Genomic DNA, 16,914 nt, shown 5'->3' with positions numbered 1-16,914 from the left:
ATTTCCTATCAGTGTGTTTTGTTATGACGTGAAATAAAGCTGATGATAATATGATTAGGTTGATTGGATTTCATGAATATTTGAAAGGCGTACCAAATTGCTAATTAAATATTTACCGTCAGTTTCAATTATGCCTGTAAGGGTATCGTTTCATATCTCACAAACACCTTACTGTAACTCCATCTCAAGTTTTTCCATGATGCTGTGTGTAATATAATGTTCTGACTGACATAATCTTCACAGTTTTGTACTACTCGTATGCTGTCTATCTAAAGTTTTTACATTTTCCACCAATTCCATTGAAGTGCTTTTTCGTCAAGGAGTGACGGGCGGGGTTTGAACCCGGGTCTCCCAGGTGTCTACGATTAGTTCAAGAGGACGTCCTCAAGGTTTCAGGCAGGGCTACCTCATCAGGAGAGCGTGATTCCACATCACCTCCGGTACATTTGCTTAATCTGTGGATACCGGCCCACGGAGTCTACTAAGCACTGCATCATTGATATCCAAAACTGCTGAGTTCAATATGTCACTGAATTATGCATGTTTATACTTGGAGATTATGTCTGTCTATGCTTTTCTTTAGAGCATGATTGTATGATTGAGAGAAGCTGTTTGTTACATTCTGGAGGCTATTTCTTCTGGGGGTTCTTTAAGCAGAAGGGTCCTTTTAAATAGTCAGAAATAATGTATGAATCTCCATTGAAGATGCACTTTAGTCTAGGATTATGCTTAATCTGTGTATCGGAAATCAGCCATTTAAATTGAGTCTAACCTTTGTGGCTAACCTTTTCTGTGGTTTGAGCTCCCCCTTCAGGTTAGAAAGCATAAGTGCATCATTTAATGCACCAAAGCCACTATGATAAAAAAAAGTCCTTAGAGCTGAACAGACAGAGTTGTTTTTCTTATAGCGTTAGTTTTTTTTAATTTTTTTACAGACACGTGATCCTAAACTAATTCCATACAGCACTCAAAACTTCCTGAAATAGTCATATAAAGTGTTTTGAGTACTCATCAAATCTACTTTACTTTATTGTCCCATATAGACATTAGATTTGCCACTAGATGTCTCTCCACCTTTATAAAAGCCACCTTTCCCTCAGCTACAGTACCCGCATAGGACAGTAGTAAATGTGCATGTAAACGTTTAAGAGCAGCATCACTGAAGGTCCAAATACATGTACAGTATACAGCAGTGGAGGTAGACATTGGGGAACGGGCTCATTGTATTACATGAAACGGAATGAGGAATTTGATGTGCCCGTCCTCCAATTTCTACCTCCACCAGCCTCCCCTAGAATGCAGTAATTCATTTTGCTCTATTTATTTAAAAAAAAATCCCCAAAAGGAGCTACTATCTACCTCTATGGTGTATTACTATGAACTGTTTTGGTTAATTGAGGCCCTGCTATAAATATCATTGACTATTGAACACTTAAAAGTAATATCGCTTGACTGGAGATGAACACTGTAAAGCTTAGGTTCTATATGACAAACCTATACACATCATCACCGGCGCTGACCAACCAACTTGTCAGAAGCCTTTAAAACAATGGAGGTTGTGACTCAATGTGACGAGCGACAACCAAACTGTTATGTGCGCTACGTGCAATTTGTGGTCATGCAGTAGCATTCCACTGCCTGCCCCCTTACCCCCCCCCCCCCCACCACCACCACCACCACCCCACCTCACCCCCCCACCCAGTGCAAGACTGACCTAAAGGCAACTCTATATTTAGAGTTTGTGCTTCAGTGCTCTTCTAATCGACTGAGTGAGCAGCATACACATACATAAAAGGCTCTCTACCCCAACCTGCACTTTCATTCATAGATACCAGTGGTCATGGGAGAAGGGGATCTCTAGAGGACTAGGCCCCACCCCCACTTTGTTGTGTCACAGATATGTCTGGTCTGAAGAAACAAGATGGCAGCTTTGTAGAAGTGATTATTACTGTATAATCAACATGAAATGGTGAGGTCAGCTTGTCCTGCAAAAATGGAATATAGTCAATCCCCGGTATTTCCAGTGATATCTGCCAATTAAACATGGCCTGTTATGATATAGCTATCATCCGTTGAATGATACACTCATATCCTTCTGAAAAGTATCTCTCTCTTTCTGTCTCTCTCTCTCTGCCTGTCTCTCTCTCCCTCTTTCTTTCTGGAAGGCACAATGCACAGCTGTTTCTTCTCTAACCCTAACCGTCTCTCTCTCTCTCTCTCTCTCTCTCTCTCTCTCTCTCTCTCTCTCTCTCTCTCTCTCTCTCTCTCTCTCTCTGTGTGTGTGTGTGTCATAACCCTAACTCTAACCCTTATTTGAACCGTTTTAAATCTCAACTTCAATGAGGTTATGTCAGAGTCCCAAGGATCCCATTTACTGCCGTCTCCGTTCATTAGATAGCATGAGGATGTGGACTGGTCTGTATTGTAATGTGATGTAGTAGGCTGAGGTGCAAGAAGTGAATATGATGAACCAAATATTCTTGAATCATGCAATTGAATTATTTTGTTTTTATTTTAGTCAGTATTGTGATCATTCAGCTCATTCATGGACACACTTGGTCAAAACATTGAGGTACACCGAAAATAATGTCCAATATTATATTGCTTCCTGTTTGAATATCCCTTAGTCCCGCCTTCCTCATGATTCCCATATATATATGATTGGTCAAAGTTGTTTAGTGACTCTGAAATCTATTGGATGAGAGATCTGTCAGTTCATAACGGGATCTTGAGAAGTGGCGATCAGAGGGGAGTGGAGTGCGGAGAAGGGAAAGGGGGCGGTGACCACTGCAGCAATTTACAGTAGCCTATTCTGAAATACCGACACTTCTTGGTTCAATTCTGAAGGAGCCTGCGGAACCGTTTTTGTTTAACTACAGCAAATAACACTTTTATTTTATAACAGTCTGGTCAAGGACAGAGTTGGAGCCATGGCGCAGCCTGTGAAAAAACAGGACACCAAGAAATTCTTTGAGAATCTCTCGGGTGCTGGGAAATCCATCGCCGTTTTGACAAGCGGAGGAGATGCCCAAGGTATTTTTAGGCTACTGTAACAAGTGGATTAGATTGTATCACTGTATCAAATGGATTATTGCGCTCCTAAGTATCGAGTTAATTGTTGCAGACTCGCCCATCACTGTCATTGGCAGTGTTTTATTTTCTGATCAATTTCACTTTTATTTGTTCTTATGCAACAGATGATGATGCCGGCCATGCTTGAGTACACGTTCATATTGAGATATTAATCATTCATGGCTAACCCATTATTAGGATTACATTCGTGTATTCTTTATATGGTGGATTATTGATGATTGATTGGTTAGCCAACCAGAGAGTCAGTCTGTGGCGTCGCGCAGACCTGTCAGTGCGCCTCAGCCTTGCGCGCTGCATATTAACACGATTCTGAGATTCTCCAGTGACCAAGAAGGATACCACGGTGATTATCCCACATCAGGCCAACTCAGATCCGTATGCACCTCGAATCCTTCAATTGAGCATACTGTTCATATGGAACATTATTGCTTTCAAAATAAGCTGTAGCTGACTGCTGTAGCATACCCTATCCTACATGTATGCATACGGGTAAATTATCTCTGTAGGTCTTTGAATATGGACTTAGATATATAACTAATGAATGTCCATGTCCTGCATAGCCTACATCCATGTTGTGGACTTGACAATTCGTGCGTTGAAGCACGTGTCTTGTAGCGCGGAGAGTCCCTGTGGCGACGGGCAGAGAACACACGAGTCGTGAGGAGGATGGATGGATGGGGATGTGTGTACGTGAGGAGCGGCGAGTACAGTAGTAGCGGGGTTTGCCCGTTTGCCACAGCGCGTCACTATAACGTGGAGTACAAACCCAGCCATACAGAAACTTCTGCAGTAGTGTAGCCTACAGTTATATCAGTGACTAAATCCTCTGTGGCAGCCTGCAGTTAGAGGAGTGACTCAGATGTTCATTTCCCCCGTGGCTCGGTGACACATTTCCTCGCATGTGGCTCCTTATTACCAGTCAACAGCCATAGGTTGCCTGACAATGAGATTTCCGCTGTGCGCAATTATGATCATAAATTTAAAGTGGCCGACAATGGACTTGCAAATATAGCAGTGTCATCAATCTGTAGAGTAGTGTTAAGAGGAGGGGACTTTCATTTCCTTTTCTCACCATGGCCCAATATTTCAAAATGTTTCATCACACGATTTTTTTGCTATGCAGGATCATATCGTCTGGCTGATTTTTAGTGGTATAGGGGAAATCAGCCAGCTCGATTCGATCCTGGATAGCAAAATAGAATCCGGATCATTCTGATCGAGATTCAACGTTTTTGATATACTGGGCCCTGAGCATCAATTCCCCAGTCTATGCCTACAAATATTATATATACAAATATTATATATACAATATTATATATACAGTATAACTGAATACCATGTAGAATGTATCAGGCCCAATATTCATAATAATATTCCACACTCTGAGGCGTGTTCCTGACATAATGCATGTTCTCATTGCCTGCTGTGTACAGTTGTACAATGCACACCAGTGGAGGCTGGTGGAGGTAGGAATCGGAGGACGGGCTCATTGTAATACATGGAACGGAATGAGGAATGTGTTTGATACCATTCCTCATTCTACTATGAGCCCGTCCTCCGATTTCTGCCTCCACCAGCCTCCGCTGACCAGTAGGCCTATAGCTGGTTTTACTGGCCTGTCCTGTCATTCTCCACTTTGGCTGATCCTGTTTTGAAGGATTATACTGGCACTGCTGCAAGGAGGAGGTCACACGCCTCGCTCTCTCTCGCTCTCTCTCTCTCTTTCTCTCTCGCTCTCTCTCTCTTTCTCTCTCGCTCTCTCGCTCTCTCTCGCTCTCTCTCTCTCTCTCTCACTAACTCACTCAAATTCAAATTCCCTCTCTCTCTCTCTCTCTCTCTCTCTCTCTCACTCGCTCAAATTCAAATTCCAATTCTCTGTCTCTCTCTCACTCACTCTCACTCACTCTCACTCACTCTCACTCACTCTCTCACACTCTCACTCACTCTCACTCACTCTCACTCACTCTCTCACACTCTCACTCTCACTTACACTCTCTCTCTCTCTCTCTCTCTCTCTCTCTCTCTCACGCACGCTCTCTCACCTGTGTTGCGAAACACACTCCATCCTGTCAGTCTCTGCAATTAAAAAAAAAAAAAGAAATGCACTTCTTCATAGTACATAGTATATAGCACATTCATTTAGCATACTTCATAGTATGCACATTGGTTTAGCACACTTCATAGTTTGGCCGTTCTGTTGATGTGTTGGCTTCAGTAGCCTGCACTGTTTATAGTAACCTAATTAAAATCTGTCATTACACACACACACACACACACAAACAGGTCCTTCATTGTGTATGTACGCCTCCCACTGTTGGTCTCCTAGCAACACTCCTTGGCACCATGCTAACCTCTCAGAGCTTGTTAGCATAGATAGAAGGTTACATGGCCTGGAACCAGATCTAGGTCTTGGCCTGGGATCGTTCATTTCCCTGCTTGCTAACAATGCCCTGGTTACGATCCAACATCCACACTAGCATACTGTATACTACAAAGAACACAACAATGTATTTATCCGGAATTCCGTTCCATGCCTGACAATGAGCCCGTCCTCCGATTTCTACCTCCACCAGCCTCCCCTGATTCTAAGTAGTATGTGAGTGCTAGTGTGTATATTGGAACATATTTGCTCAGCCTGTCACTCCTTGGTCCTGTGGGACTGTGTGTGCTGTGCTGTGTTCTCTGGTACCGGTCTGCTGGTTGTGATTCTAAGGGCATACTGTGACTCTAGCTGAGCCCTTGTTATGGGCCTACAAGAACCTCTTCAGGCGTGACATTGACATCAAGACAACACTGTCTGATAGTCCAACCCACGTGTCCCTGGGAGCCAATGAAAGGCAGTGTTTGTGTGTGGTGTGGGGAGGAGTAGGGGAGGGAATTTGACCCAGTATGGTGGAGCAGGGCTGACCTAGCAGAGAGCAATATTTGCATCAACACGTGTTTGATTCCATTCCTTGCATTACAATGAGCCCGTCCTCCAATTTCTACTTCCACCAGCCTCCCCTGGTGCCTTCTCTAGGGCTTAAACTCTATGTCTGCACCCAGACACCAAAGATACTGCCCTCAGTTACCAAAGATATTGCCCTCAGTTACCAAAGATACTGCCTTCAGTTACCAAAGATACTGCCTTCAGTTACCAAAGATACTGCCTTCAGTTACCAAAGATACTGCCTTCAGTTACCAAAGATACTGCCCTCAGTTCTGAGTGAACTGAGACACAGTGAACTTGTATTGTATAATGTGGAAGGAATTTCAGTATGAAGATGATTTTGTAACCATATAAGGGGTTCTTGTAATGCTGTAAATAGAAATGGCTCAATATTGTGCTCAAATTAAATCTTGCTGTGAGGTAGTTTGCATGTGCTGGAGCTAATATTCTTAAATACTTTCATCCTGTCATTCCAATGATATAGTGAACACTCAAGAGTGTTATGAATGTGAACAGAGCAGATGATCATGCTTTCCTGCTAGACGATCCAATCCTTTTAACTTGTATTATCTCTATTCATCGTCCCTCACTGGCTGTGGTTTACTACACACTTTGCATGTTAATATGGAGTTTGCTCTGTAGCTATTGTGTGTATATTTTTCAAGAAGGTCACCGCTCTCTCTTTCTCTCTCTCTCTCTCTCAGTCTCTGTTTCTCTCTCTCTCTCTCTCTCTCTCTCTCTCAGTCTCTGTTTCTCTCTCTCTCTCTCTCTCTCTCTCTCTCTCTCTCTCTCTCTCTCTCTCTCTCTCTCTCTCTCTATGTCTGTCTCTCTCTCAGTCTCTGTTTCTCTCTCTCTCTCTCTCTCTCTCTCAGTCTCTGTTTCTCTCTCTCTCTCTCTCTCTCTCTCTCTATGTCTGTCTCTCTCTCAGTCTCTGTTTCTCTGTCTCTGTCTTTCTCTCTCTCTCTCTCTTTATGTCTGTCTGTCTGTCTGTCTGTCTGTTTCTCTGTCTCTCTCTCTCTCGTTTTCTCTCTCTCTCTCTCAAATTCAAATTCAAAGTTGCTTTATTTGCATGACATTCATTAAGTATGTATTTCCAAATCATACAAAACATTTACTATTCAAGACATAACAATGGAAAGATGTAAGAAGGAAAACATATTAATGGGAGTGTGTGTTGTGTTGTCTTGGACAGTGGAGGGTCTGGGTCACTGCGACGTTCAGCTCTCACACCCAAACCCCCCACTGCGGAGTGTGTGTCAGTATTTTATGTGTAGTCAATTAACTGTTTGTGTTCAGAATTATATCTATATTTTGTTCTATCTATGTCTACAATAACAATAACAACTGTGTTGTTACAACAATAACACATTTCTCACGGTGTGACAGGAGGTAGCATATTTTGCAGCTAATGTGGAACACTGACTTTTTTTCACCTAACAAGTAGGGCAGTCTTTTTTGTTTGGGGGGTAGGTTATTTTTTGTAGGAATTCAGGGTATATGTATTTGAATATAGGGTAGAACATTGATCTTATACTTTCATATGTTCTACAGACTGTGAGAACGGAGAGTTCTGTTTCAACCTCTCTCTGAGAGCAGAGTGAGCGCAGCCTGTTCTCCCTGGGTAGCCTTGTCTGTCTGTGGTGACCTGTCTCTCTGGCCAGGTTCTCCCTCTCTCTCTCCCTCTCTCTCTTTCTCCTCCCTCCCTCTCTCTCTCTCTCTCTCTCTCTTTCTCCTCCCTCTCTCTCTCTCTCCTCCCTGGGTAGCCATGTCTGTCTGTGGTGACCTGTCTCTCTGGCCAGGTTCTCCCTCTCTCTCTCCCTCTCTCTCTTTCTCCTCCCTCCCTCTCTCTCTCTCTCTCTCTCTCTCTCTCTTTCTCCTCCCTCTCTCTCTCTCTCCTCCCTGGGTAGCCATGTCTGTCTGTGGAGACCTGTGTCTGTGGCCAGGTTCCCCCCCCCTCTCTCTCTCTCTCTTTCTCCTCCCTCCCTCTCTCTCTCTCTCTCTCTCTCTCTTTCTCCTCCCTCTCTCTCTCTCTCCTCCCTGGGGTAGCCATGTCTGTCTGTGGAGACCTGTCTCTGTGGCCAGGCTGTGCTCACTAATAAGTCTATATTTGGTTACATTTTGCTTTTGTTTTGGGTGTTTTACTTCAGTTAGAGAATTAGCCATGAATTCTCTATCCAGTTTTTCGATGGCATTCCAATTTGTGGGGTAATTTGATTTCATTTTGCCAATATTGAATATAGGTAATTTCATTATTTCATTTGGTCAGACAGGACCAGATGAGTCAAACATTTTGCAGCTGTTTTTTCTATGAGCAGAAGAAGAGGGAACCTAACTAGCTCTTCCCGGCAAGCTACATTTCACGAGTTTCTCTGAACACGCAATATGTTTTTACAGAATTCCAGGTGTACTGTACGGGTTTTATCCCATGTTTTATCATTTGTTTTTGACAGAGGGCCCCATATCACTGCCATATACATAGTAGAATGGGTTTGAGCCAAATTTGAATTGGGTTAAAATAAATCTCTCTCTCTATCTCTCTCTCTCTTTCTCTCTCCCCTCCCCCGTTTCTCTCTCTCTCTCTCGCTCTCTCTCTCTCTCTCTCTCTCTCTCTCAGGTATGAATGCAGCCGTCCGGGCGGTGGTCCGTATGGGGATCTATGTGGGAGCTAAAGTCTACTTCATCCACGAGGTAAGGTCCTGGCCGAGGCTTGACACACTCCCCTGAGGGCCCTGTGACAGTGACACACACTGACAACACTGCTGTGTTCTCTGGAAAACTGCTTTTCTCTGTAGGGTTCCCATGCTAAGTATGTGCACTTCACTACATTGAGTATGCAAGTTGAGTATCTGACTACAGTGAGGTAAATCAACACTGGCAAGCTTTGTGCTCAGGGACCAGACCATCATCTCAAGTACTTTTCTGTGATTGATTGAGTTTGCCTGGCACGATGGAGCTAATGGAAAAGACTCAAAATTGCAAAACCCGGCTTATCTGGCACTCTAGGCAGGCTTGAACAAACGCTCAAAGGATTTAAGAAATGTTTTTAATACTATTTTGACCCATGTCTGTTGGACCAGTAGGGTCCCCATTAACAAAACAACATTTTGTCTTCACTTCACTTGAGGGGGTGCATCAAGATGAGCATGGCAGGTTAGTAAACTGAAATAAAATAGTAGATCCCTCCCATCTTTTGAAACTCGCTTTTAATCTTTATTTTTATTCTTGTTCTCTCCAGTGTCCTTGAGTACTGAGAAAAACGCTTTACAAAATAAATGCATTATTATTATTATTATTATTATTATAGTAATACATTATTTGTAACTGTGCCATGATGTCATGGGTGTGTTTGTGGTTGTGGGAGGAGTTTCCTGTAGATACAGCAGCAGGCTCTGCATTTCCTGCTTATTGTTGGTTATTATGCGAGTGATCCTGTCCACTGTCTTTCTACACACAGAGGAGGGTTCCTGGATTGATTGAATAATTACACATACAAATCCGAATTATAGTCATGTCATGCTAATTGTATATAATATGATTACATAGATTTCTTCCCCCCCCCCCCCTCCCAGTCCTGGACTAAATAAAACTTGCATGGGGAAATCTCCATAAACATTTTTTAATGGGGAAATCTCCATTAAAGGTAAGGTTTTTTCAGTCTAGGTTTAGTCTTAATCTGTCTTTTGTTAGGTGGCTGTTGAAAGGCATTCAGTTGAGGTTTACCATTTCACCCGTTCTAATGAAGCACTGTTTACTTGGAGTTACATTAGCTGTATTTTATTGTTACAGCTGTCTGTGTAAATTGATCTGGGACTGGGTGTACCGTTAAATCTCGTACAAATAACGTACCGCCGTATACCGTTAAATCTTATACAAATAACGTATAATGTACCTGCAACCAACCTAGTCATGTGACAGTTACAGTACATGTAAAGTGAGTTACAGTAAGAGTTACAGGTATTATTATTATTATATATATATTGATATTATATATATTGATATGAATAATGTATTATTATTATTTGACCATCTCTGTGGTGGTCACACTCTGTGAACGGGGTTAAAGACGCCTACTGTTGCCTGTGCTGTTGTGTATGTGAGTGGATGAGGAGAGTTGGAGCTCTCTGGTTTCAATGTCTGTGTAATTGGATTACCAAGCCTTCCTCTTTCAGCCCTGGTGTGCTGCAGAGCAGTGGAGGTTAGTGGAGGTAGACATCGGAGGACGGGCTCATTATAATTCATGGAATGAGGAATGGTATCAAACTTTGTATCCTCAATCCATTTCATGCATTACAATGAGCCCGTCCTCCGATTTCTACTTCCACCAGCCTCCCCTGGTGTGCATTGCGCATGCAACTGTACACAGCAGGCAATGAGAACATGCACTATTTCAGGAACACGCCTCAGAGTCTGGAATATTAGGATCAATATTGGGCCAAATACATTTTGCATGGTGTTCAGTTATACTCCAGCCTCCCCTGATGCAGTGGCATGCTCATGAGGCTTTTAGAAACAGTGTGCTGTGACATTATAACAGTGTCTGTCTTCATGGGGGTGTCATTATGGCCTGGGACGTTGTCCTTGTACGTAGCAACAAGCAACGATTGTTACATCATAACGTCATTGTAATTCAAGAGAATATTGTATAACATTATAACCACGTTAGGGACTAATTTAGCGTGTGTTAAGACTGTGTTTGTCCTGTCATTGTTCTGTATGAATGAGCAGGGCCAGACTGTTACATTATGATACGTTTATATAAACTAGAATGTTCCTCGGTGGAAAAACACGTTTACACATGCGCACACACACACGGGTGCACGCACACGCACACACACACACTCGCAAGCACACACACACTCTCAAGCACACACACACACACACACACACACACAAACACACACACTCACATGTTGATATGTGTTTCTCTCCCCCATGCAGGGTTACCAAGGCATGGTAGATGGAGGGGACAACATCGAGGAGGCCTCCTGGGAAAGTGTCTCCAGCATGTTACAAGTGGTACGTAAAGAGGGCAGGGAGCTCACTGGTGACTAGTGGTACGTAAAGAGGGCAGGGAGCTCACTGGTGACTAGCAGTACGTAGGGAGGGCAGGGAGCTCACTGGTGACTAGCGGTACGTAGGGAGGGCAGGGAGCTCACTGGTGACTAGCGGTACGTAGGGAGGGCAGGGAGCTCACTGGTGACTAGTGGTACGTAGGGAGGGCAGGGAGCTCACTGGTGACTGGCGGTACGTAGGGAGGGCAGGGAGCCAACTGGTGACTAGCGGTACGTAGGGAGGGCAGGGAGCCCACTGGTGACTAGTGGTACGTAAAGAGGGCAGGGAGCTCACTGGTGACTAGTGGTACGTAAAGAGGGCAGGGAGCTCACTGGTGACTAGCGGTACGTAGGGAGGGCAGGGAGCCCACTGGTGACTAGCGGTACGTAGGGAGGGCAGGGAGCCCACTGGTGACTAGTGGTACGTAAAGAGGGCAGGGAGCTCACTGGTGACTAGCGGTACGTAGGGAGGGCAGGGAGCCCACTGGTGACTAGCGGTACGTAGGGAGGGCAGGGAGCCCACTGGTGACTGGCGGTACGTAGGGAGGGCAGGGAGCTCACTGGTGACTATGTGTCTTCAGGCTACATAATCTGGCTTTGTTAGCATTCTTAACACAGGCTGTATAGTGTATGCAAAGGTTAAAGCGATATTAGATTAACTCATTTAAAACATATTTTCACAATCATTGGCTTGCCCCCCATTTAGTTCATGGATGATTAATCTAGTCAATCCACTGTTTGTATCATTTTGGGTGCTGAATTAGAATAAGAACACAGGATTATATATAAGTCTATGGGACTCTGTTTTCAGACGGTGCAAAACAGACAAAGGTCCAAAACACCGGCGTACAGTATTGACAATTTGTGTGTATCGGCGGTAACAAGTGAAATTTGCTGAGACGCTGTCTTGTCAGTGCACAGGAGGGTGGAGTAGCGTTCATACAGGAACGTTCAAGACAACGGTCAGGTCAAGTGCCATCAGTTGAGCTGAAAGATTCTGGCCTTGAAAATAGCAATAATATTTCAGACCCCCCCACCCCGAGTACTGCCGCCAGCGCCCATGTTTGCACTAAGACTGTTTTTTTTTAGGGCGATAAAATATAGCCCTAGGCCTCAGGCTCACAATTTAGAAATGGCAAGTGACAGTTGAGCTCAGCTGTATTCTGTCGGGTGCAGACAGCTGCTGTCGGGTGGGGCCGCTGCTGTCACTGTGAATACTTCACAAACCTGACAATGCTGTCTGGTAAACAAACAAACTTTCTTCACATACAGGTCAGATGAAGTTCTGTACTCCGTACAGTGAAAATACAAACAGTAAAATCAACAATAAATCCATATTAAAAGTTAATAAAACAACAAAAATAGATTATATCTCAACTAACCGGGATAAATAATTGTTATATTCAAATAAATAAATAAAATGAAATAACTGTTTACAAGATATATCCAGTTCAATTTCTCAGTCATCGCTTTATTCTGTGTTTCATGTGTTCTCTGTCAGGGTGGCACGGTCATTGGCAGCGCCCGCTGTAAGGAGTTCCGTACCCACGAGGGTCGTCTGAAGGCGGCCCACCACCTGGTGCAGCGCGGCATCACCAACCTGTGTGTGATCGGGGGGGACGGCAGCCTGACGGGGGCCAACCTCTTCAGGGAGGAGTGGAGCGGTCTGCTGGAGGAGCTCATACAACAGGGTGAGGAGCTGGGGGCTGTGGAATAATCTGAGAACCAAGAATCTAAACTCTCTTGGTTGGGAGTGGGAGTGAAGGGAGGAGTCAGTCATTTATGGAGAGTTTGTCTTAGTGAGACTCGACTGTGGGCAACTTTCCTACATTCGTCCACTGAATGGCTGTCTTGAACCAAAAAGATTTGATCTCAGTGAGGCTAAGCTGGATAGAGAATGGTTCCACTGATGAATCCATTGGCTTGGTTGTTATTGGATAACTGGTGTTGCATTTCTCTTGTTGTTCTGAAATATTGATGATAAATGTCTGCTAAGCCATTGTGTCTCATGCGCGTGCATTAGACAGTACAGTACAGTTTGACACAGTACAGTACAATTTTTACGATAGATCAGCTTTGAAATTGGGACAGTAGATAGAATTCAAGTTCTATAAGATAGAATTGCTTGCACAATTTCTAATAAATTACAACAATAATAATAATAACAATAATAATAATAATAATATATAAAATAAAAAATAAAAATATTTATATATATAAATAAATCTAAAAATAATATATAGATTTATCTATATACAGTAGGCCCGGGACACGTGCGTTGTGTGGGACATCGCCGGGCTGGGACATGTGTCACATGCGTTGTGTGTCCCGTGTCCAGGGCTGATCAGCGAGGCAGCCGCAGAGTCCCACTCGGAGCTGCACATCGTGGGCATGGTGGGCTCCATCGACAACGACTTCTGCGGCACCGACATGACCATCGGGACAGACTCCGCCCTGCACAGGATCATCGAGGTGGTGGACGCCATCATGACCACGGCACAGAGGTACTGGCACTTCTTCTTTTTTTTTTTCTTTTTTTTTCCTTCTTTTTCTTTTGGAAGGGTGGAATTCACCCACCTTTCATTTTGTGTCTGTATGGAGACAGGAAAGCTGACAAGTTGCAGGACAGAGGAGAGATTGGTAAGGCCAGGGTGGGTCTTGAACAGAGGCTGGTGGAGGTAGAAATCATCCTCCCTTTTCTTTTTTCTTTTTTTCCTTTTCCTTCGTTCCTTTTTAAAAACTAAAATAGGAGTTCCCTAGTGGCTAATTCTGAGATAGCTCCGAGTGGGGAAACTCTTGAGTCGGAAATGTCAGAGTTTCTAAAATGCACTTGAATGCAGCATGACCTAATTAGAATAACGGTTGGATCGATAGATAGCGATGTCTTTGAATGCTACATCTTCATCTCAATCGTTTAGCATGGTATGTATTCCTGACACGATGTATGTATGGTATGTATTCCTGACATCTCAACATCTCGTATCTTTCAGCCACCAGAGGACTTTTGTGCTGGAGGTCATGGGCAGGCATTGTGGGTAAGATATTATTTTATGCTGTTTTCCATTATGAGTAGACAGTATACACAGTACTCATGATTTAGGTATTTGCTCTCTGCGGAATTGTTCCATGTGAAAATGTGTGTGTTTGTGTGTGTGTGTGTGTGTGTGTGTGTGTGTGTGTGTGTAGGTACCTAGCCCTTGTTAGTGCTCTAGCCTGTGGGGCTGACTGGGTCCTGATTCCTGAGATGCCTCCTGAGGAAGGCTGGGAGGAACAGATGTGTCAGAAACTGTCTGAGGTAACACACACACACTCACACACACTCACACACACCCACACACACACACACACACACACACACACACTATGTGACATTGGAAAACCTGTCTCTTTTTGTTAACCAACTGCATTATACACATGTAGGGACCCATTGAGAACTTCTAATTCCTGTCGATGATATGCCATTTCAACCATAGTTAAACCAACAGAGTTCATCCCTGCAGTGTGTTTGTCCTTGACCAGATCCGATCCCGAGGTTCGCGTCTGAATATTATTATAGTTGCCGAAGGAGCCATTGACAGACAAGGCAATGCTTTAACCTCTGACAAAGTCAAGGATGTGAGTACGGTACCCTTGACCCCTGAACCCTTGACCCTGACTCAGGAACGAAGGGGAAACCACAAGCAGGTCATGTAGGTGCAGAGAATAACACGTTCAATGGAATGAGGGATAAAGAGAGGAGAGAAATGGACAGATCTTCTCTTTCTCTCTCTCTCTCTCTGTGGAAGGCATGACACGGCTGTTTCTGAAATAATGATGCACTAGCTCCATGCCTAGCACATGAAATGGAGTGAAAGAGGGTCAGGGTTAAACTGAAATTTGCAAGATGTTCTCTCTCTCTCTTTCTGTCTCTCTCCCATCTCTCTCGTCCCCGTCCCCCCTCCCGGAAGGCAGATGATGCAGCTGTTTCTTAAAAAAAACAAAAACATGAGGTCACGCTTCCTGGAAAAGCCGAATGCAAAAACCTTTCTCTCTTGTACTGTACATATCTGTACTTGTGTTTGTGTTCCTATTATAGAACCGAGCCGGTAAGAAACGTCTGAATATCATTATAGTAGCTGAGGGGGCGATAGACTCTTACAACAAGCCTATCACCACTGACAAAATCAAGGAAGTAAGTATTTGTTGGACCCCCCCAGCCCAGCCCCCCTGGACTGACTGTGCTCCACCTTCCTCTTCCTCCTCCACTGTGCTGTGTTGTGGTAACATGGTGGTCTTCATTTCTCTCTCTCTCTCTCTCTCTCTCTTTCTCTCTCTCTCTCTCTCTCTCTCTCTCACACACATTAACAACTCGCCCCCCCTCCGTGTTTTCAACCCGCCACTTAGGGGGAGGCTGGTGGACGTCGAAAAATCGGAGGACGGGCTCATTGTCAAACACGTGTGGTGGAACGATCCCATTCCTTGATACACATTCCTCATTCCATTCCGTGCATTACCGTGAGCCCGTCCTCCGATGGCTGCCTCCACCAGCCTCCCCCTGCATCCACTGTGAGGCCTTTTCTTAGCCTTTTCCATGCATTCTAAGTGTCGTCATCATGCTCTCTGTTCCGACGAGAACAGAATTGACATGTAACTACACACTTGACGAGTGGAAGTGTGTTGCATGTGACCAGTGCTTGTGTTTTCCTCTTCTGTCACTGACATTGTCATCCCTCTCCTTTTAACATACGTTAACGTAACGTTGCTGAACATAACATAGTTGAACATGCTGAACTGTTTGATGTTGCAATCCTTCACTCGATGCTTACCAGACCACTCAATACAGCAGGTTTACAGTTACCATAGTTACAGTCTGGATTTTCTGTTTGACTCTTACTGGATCCTTCCCTCCGTTCCTCCTTCCCTCCCGTACCCCCCTCCTTCCCTCCTTCCCTCCCTCCCTCCCCTAGCTTGTGGTTCGGTGTCTGGGGTTCGACACCCGGGTGACCATCCTGGGCCACGTCCAGAGAGGAGGAACGCCCTCTGCCTTTGACAGGATCCTGGTGAGTTTCACCTGTCACTTTTATTCAAGTCTATAGTCCTCTGAATTGGGTTTTCTTTGATATACTTAATAATACATAATAGATAGCATTCATCTTGTGCTTTCCCAGAACTCTATACTGCTTTATATTAAATAACTCAACCTTATGCATGATTGTGGACGTTTACCTTTTGTTAACAACTGAGTCATGCCTCTGGTTTGTTTCTTTGGTTCAGTCATCATCATTGTTCACCCCGAGTATGAATAATGATATTATTCATAATGACTAATGAATAATGACCTTTGACCCTCTCAGGCCAGCCGTATGGGCGTGGAGGCGGTCCTGGCCCTGTTGGAGGCGTCGGCCAGCACCCCGGCCTGCGTGGTGTCTCTGTGTGGGAACCAGGCCGTACGGCTGCCCCTCATGGAGTGTGTTCAGATGGTACGTTCCCTTATTATAACACCCCTGCACAGTATGTTCAGATGGTACGTTCCGTTTGTGTAACACCCCTGCACAGTATGTTCAGATGGTACGTTCCGTTTGTGTAACACCCCTGCACAGTGTGTTCAGATGGTACGTGCCGGGGATTGGGTCAATTCTATTTAAATTCAGTCAATTCAGGAAGTTAATTGAAATTCCAAATCTAAGCCAAGCTGAGCTGTACTGGGCTGGCCTGGTTATGCATCCACCCTAGTAGCTGAAACAGTGCAGGAAAGGGCTACAGTGTGTAAAAGGGAAATAATTGAGCCAGCACATTATGGTTTGGTCGGCCCTTAAGTGGATAACGCCCTTTTGTGTAGTGTGTGTGTGTGTGTGTGTGTGA

At 44.3% G+C, this 16,914-nt stretch overlaps 1 protein-coding gene across 6 annotated transcripts in view; it reads left to right on the top strand.

The window, feature by feature from the left end:
* The first annotated feature begins 2,847 nt into the window (after positions 1–2,847).
* pfkpb (phosphofructokinase, platelet b) overlaps positions 2,848–16,914 on the top strand; it is a 29,089-nt gene continuing 15,022 nt past the window's right edge. For 3 of the 6 annotated variants that reach the window (XM_083693912.1, XM_083693909.1, XM_083693914.1), the window contains exons 1-10: positions 2,848–3,033; positions 8,637–8,710; positions 10,961–11,038; positions 12,575–12,764; positions 13,412–13,577; positions 14,064–14,108; positions 14,260–14,368; positions 15,149–15,244; positions 16,020–16,112; positions 16,407–16,532. In XM_083693912.1, the coding sequence (XP_083550038.1) occupies positions 2,931–3,033; positions 8,637–8,710; positions 10,961–11,038; positions 12,575–12,764; positions 13,412–13,577; positions 14,064–14,108; positions 14,260–14,368; positions 15,149–15,244; positions 16,020–16,112; positions 16,407–16,532 (1,080 nt within the window). In that variant the 5' untranslated portion in view covers positions 2,848–2,930. Of the gene's footprint in view, positions 3,034–8,636; positions 8,711–9,049; positions 9,173–10,960; positions 11,039–12,574; positions 12,765–13,411; positions 13,578–14,063; positions 14,109–14,259; positions 14,369–14,592; positions 14,689–15,148; positions 15,245–16,019; positions 16,113–16,406; positions 16,533–16,914 lie in introns of those variants that run through there. The other 3 variants (XM_083693911.1, XM_083693910.1, XM_083693913.1) reach the window with 2 other exon arrangements.

This window comes from Argentina silus (genome assembly GCF_951799395.1).
Source record: "Argentina silus genome assembly, chromosome: 22".
NCBI classification, from domain to species: domain Eukaryota; kingdom Metazoa; phylum Chordata; class Actinopteri; order Argentiniformes; family Argentinidae; genus Argentina; species Argentina silus.
This window is presented reverse-complemented; position numbering and strand designations above follow the sequence as displayed.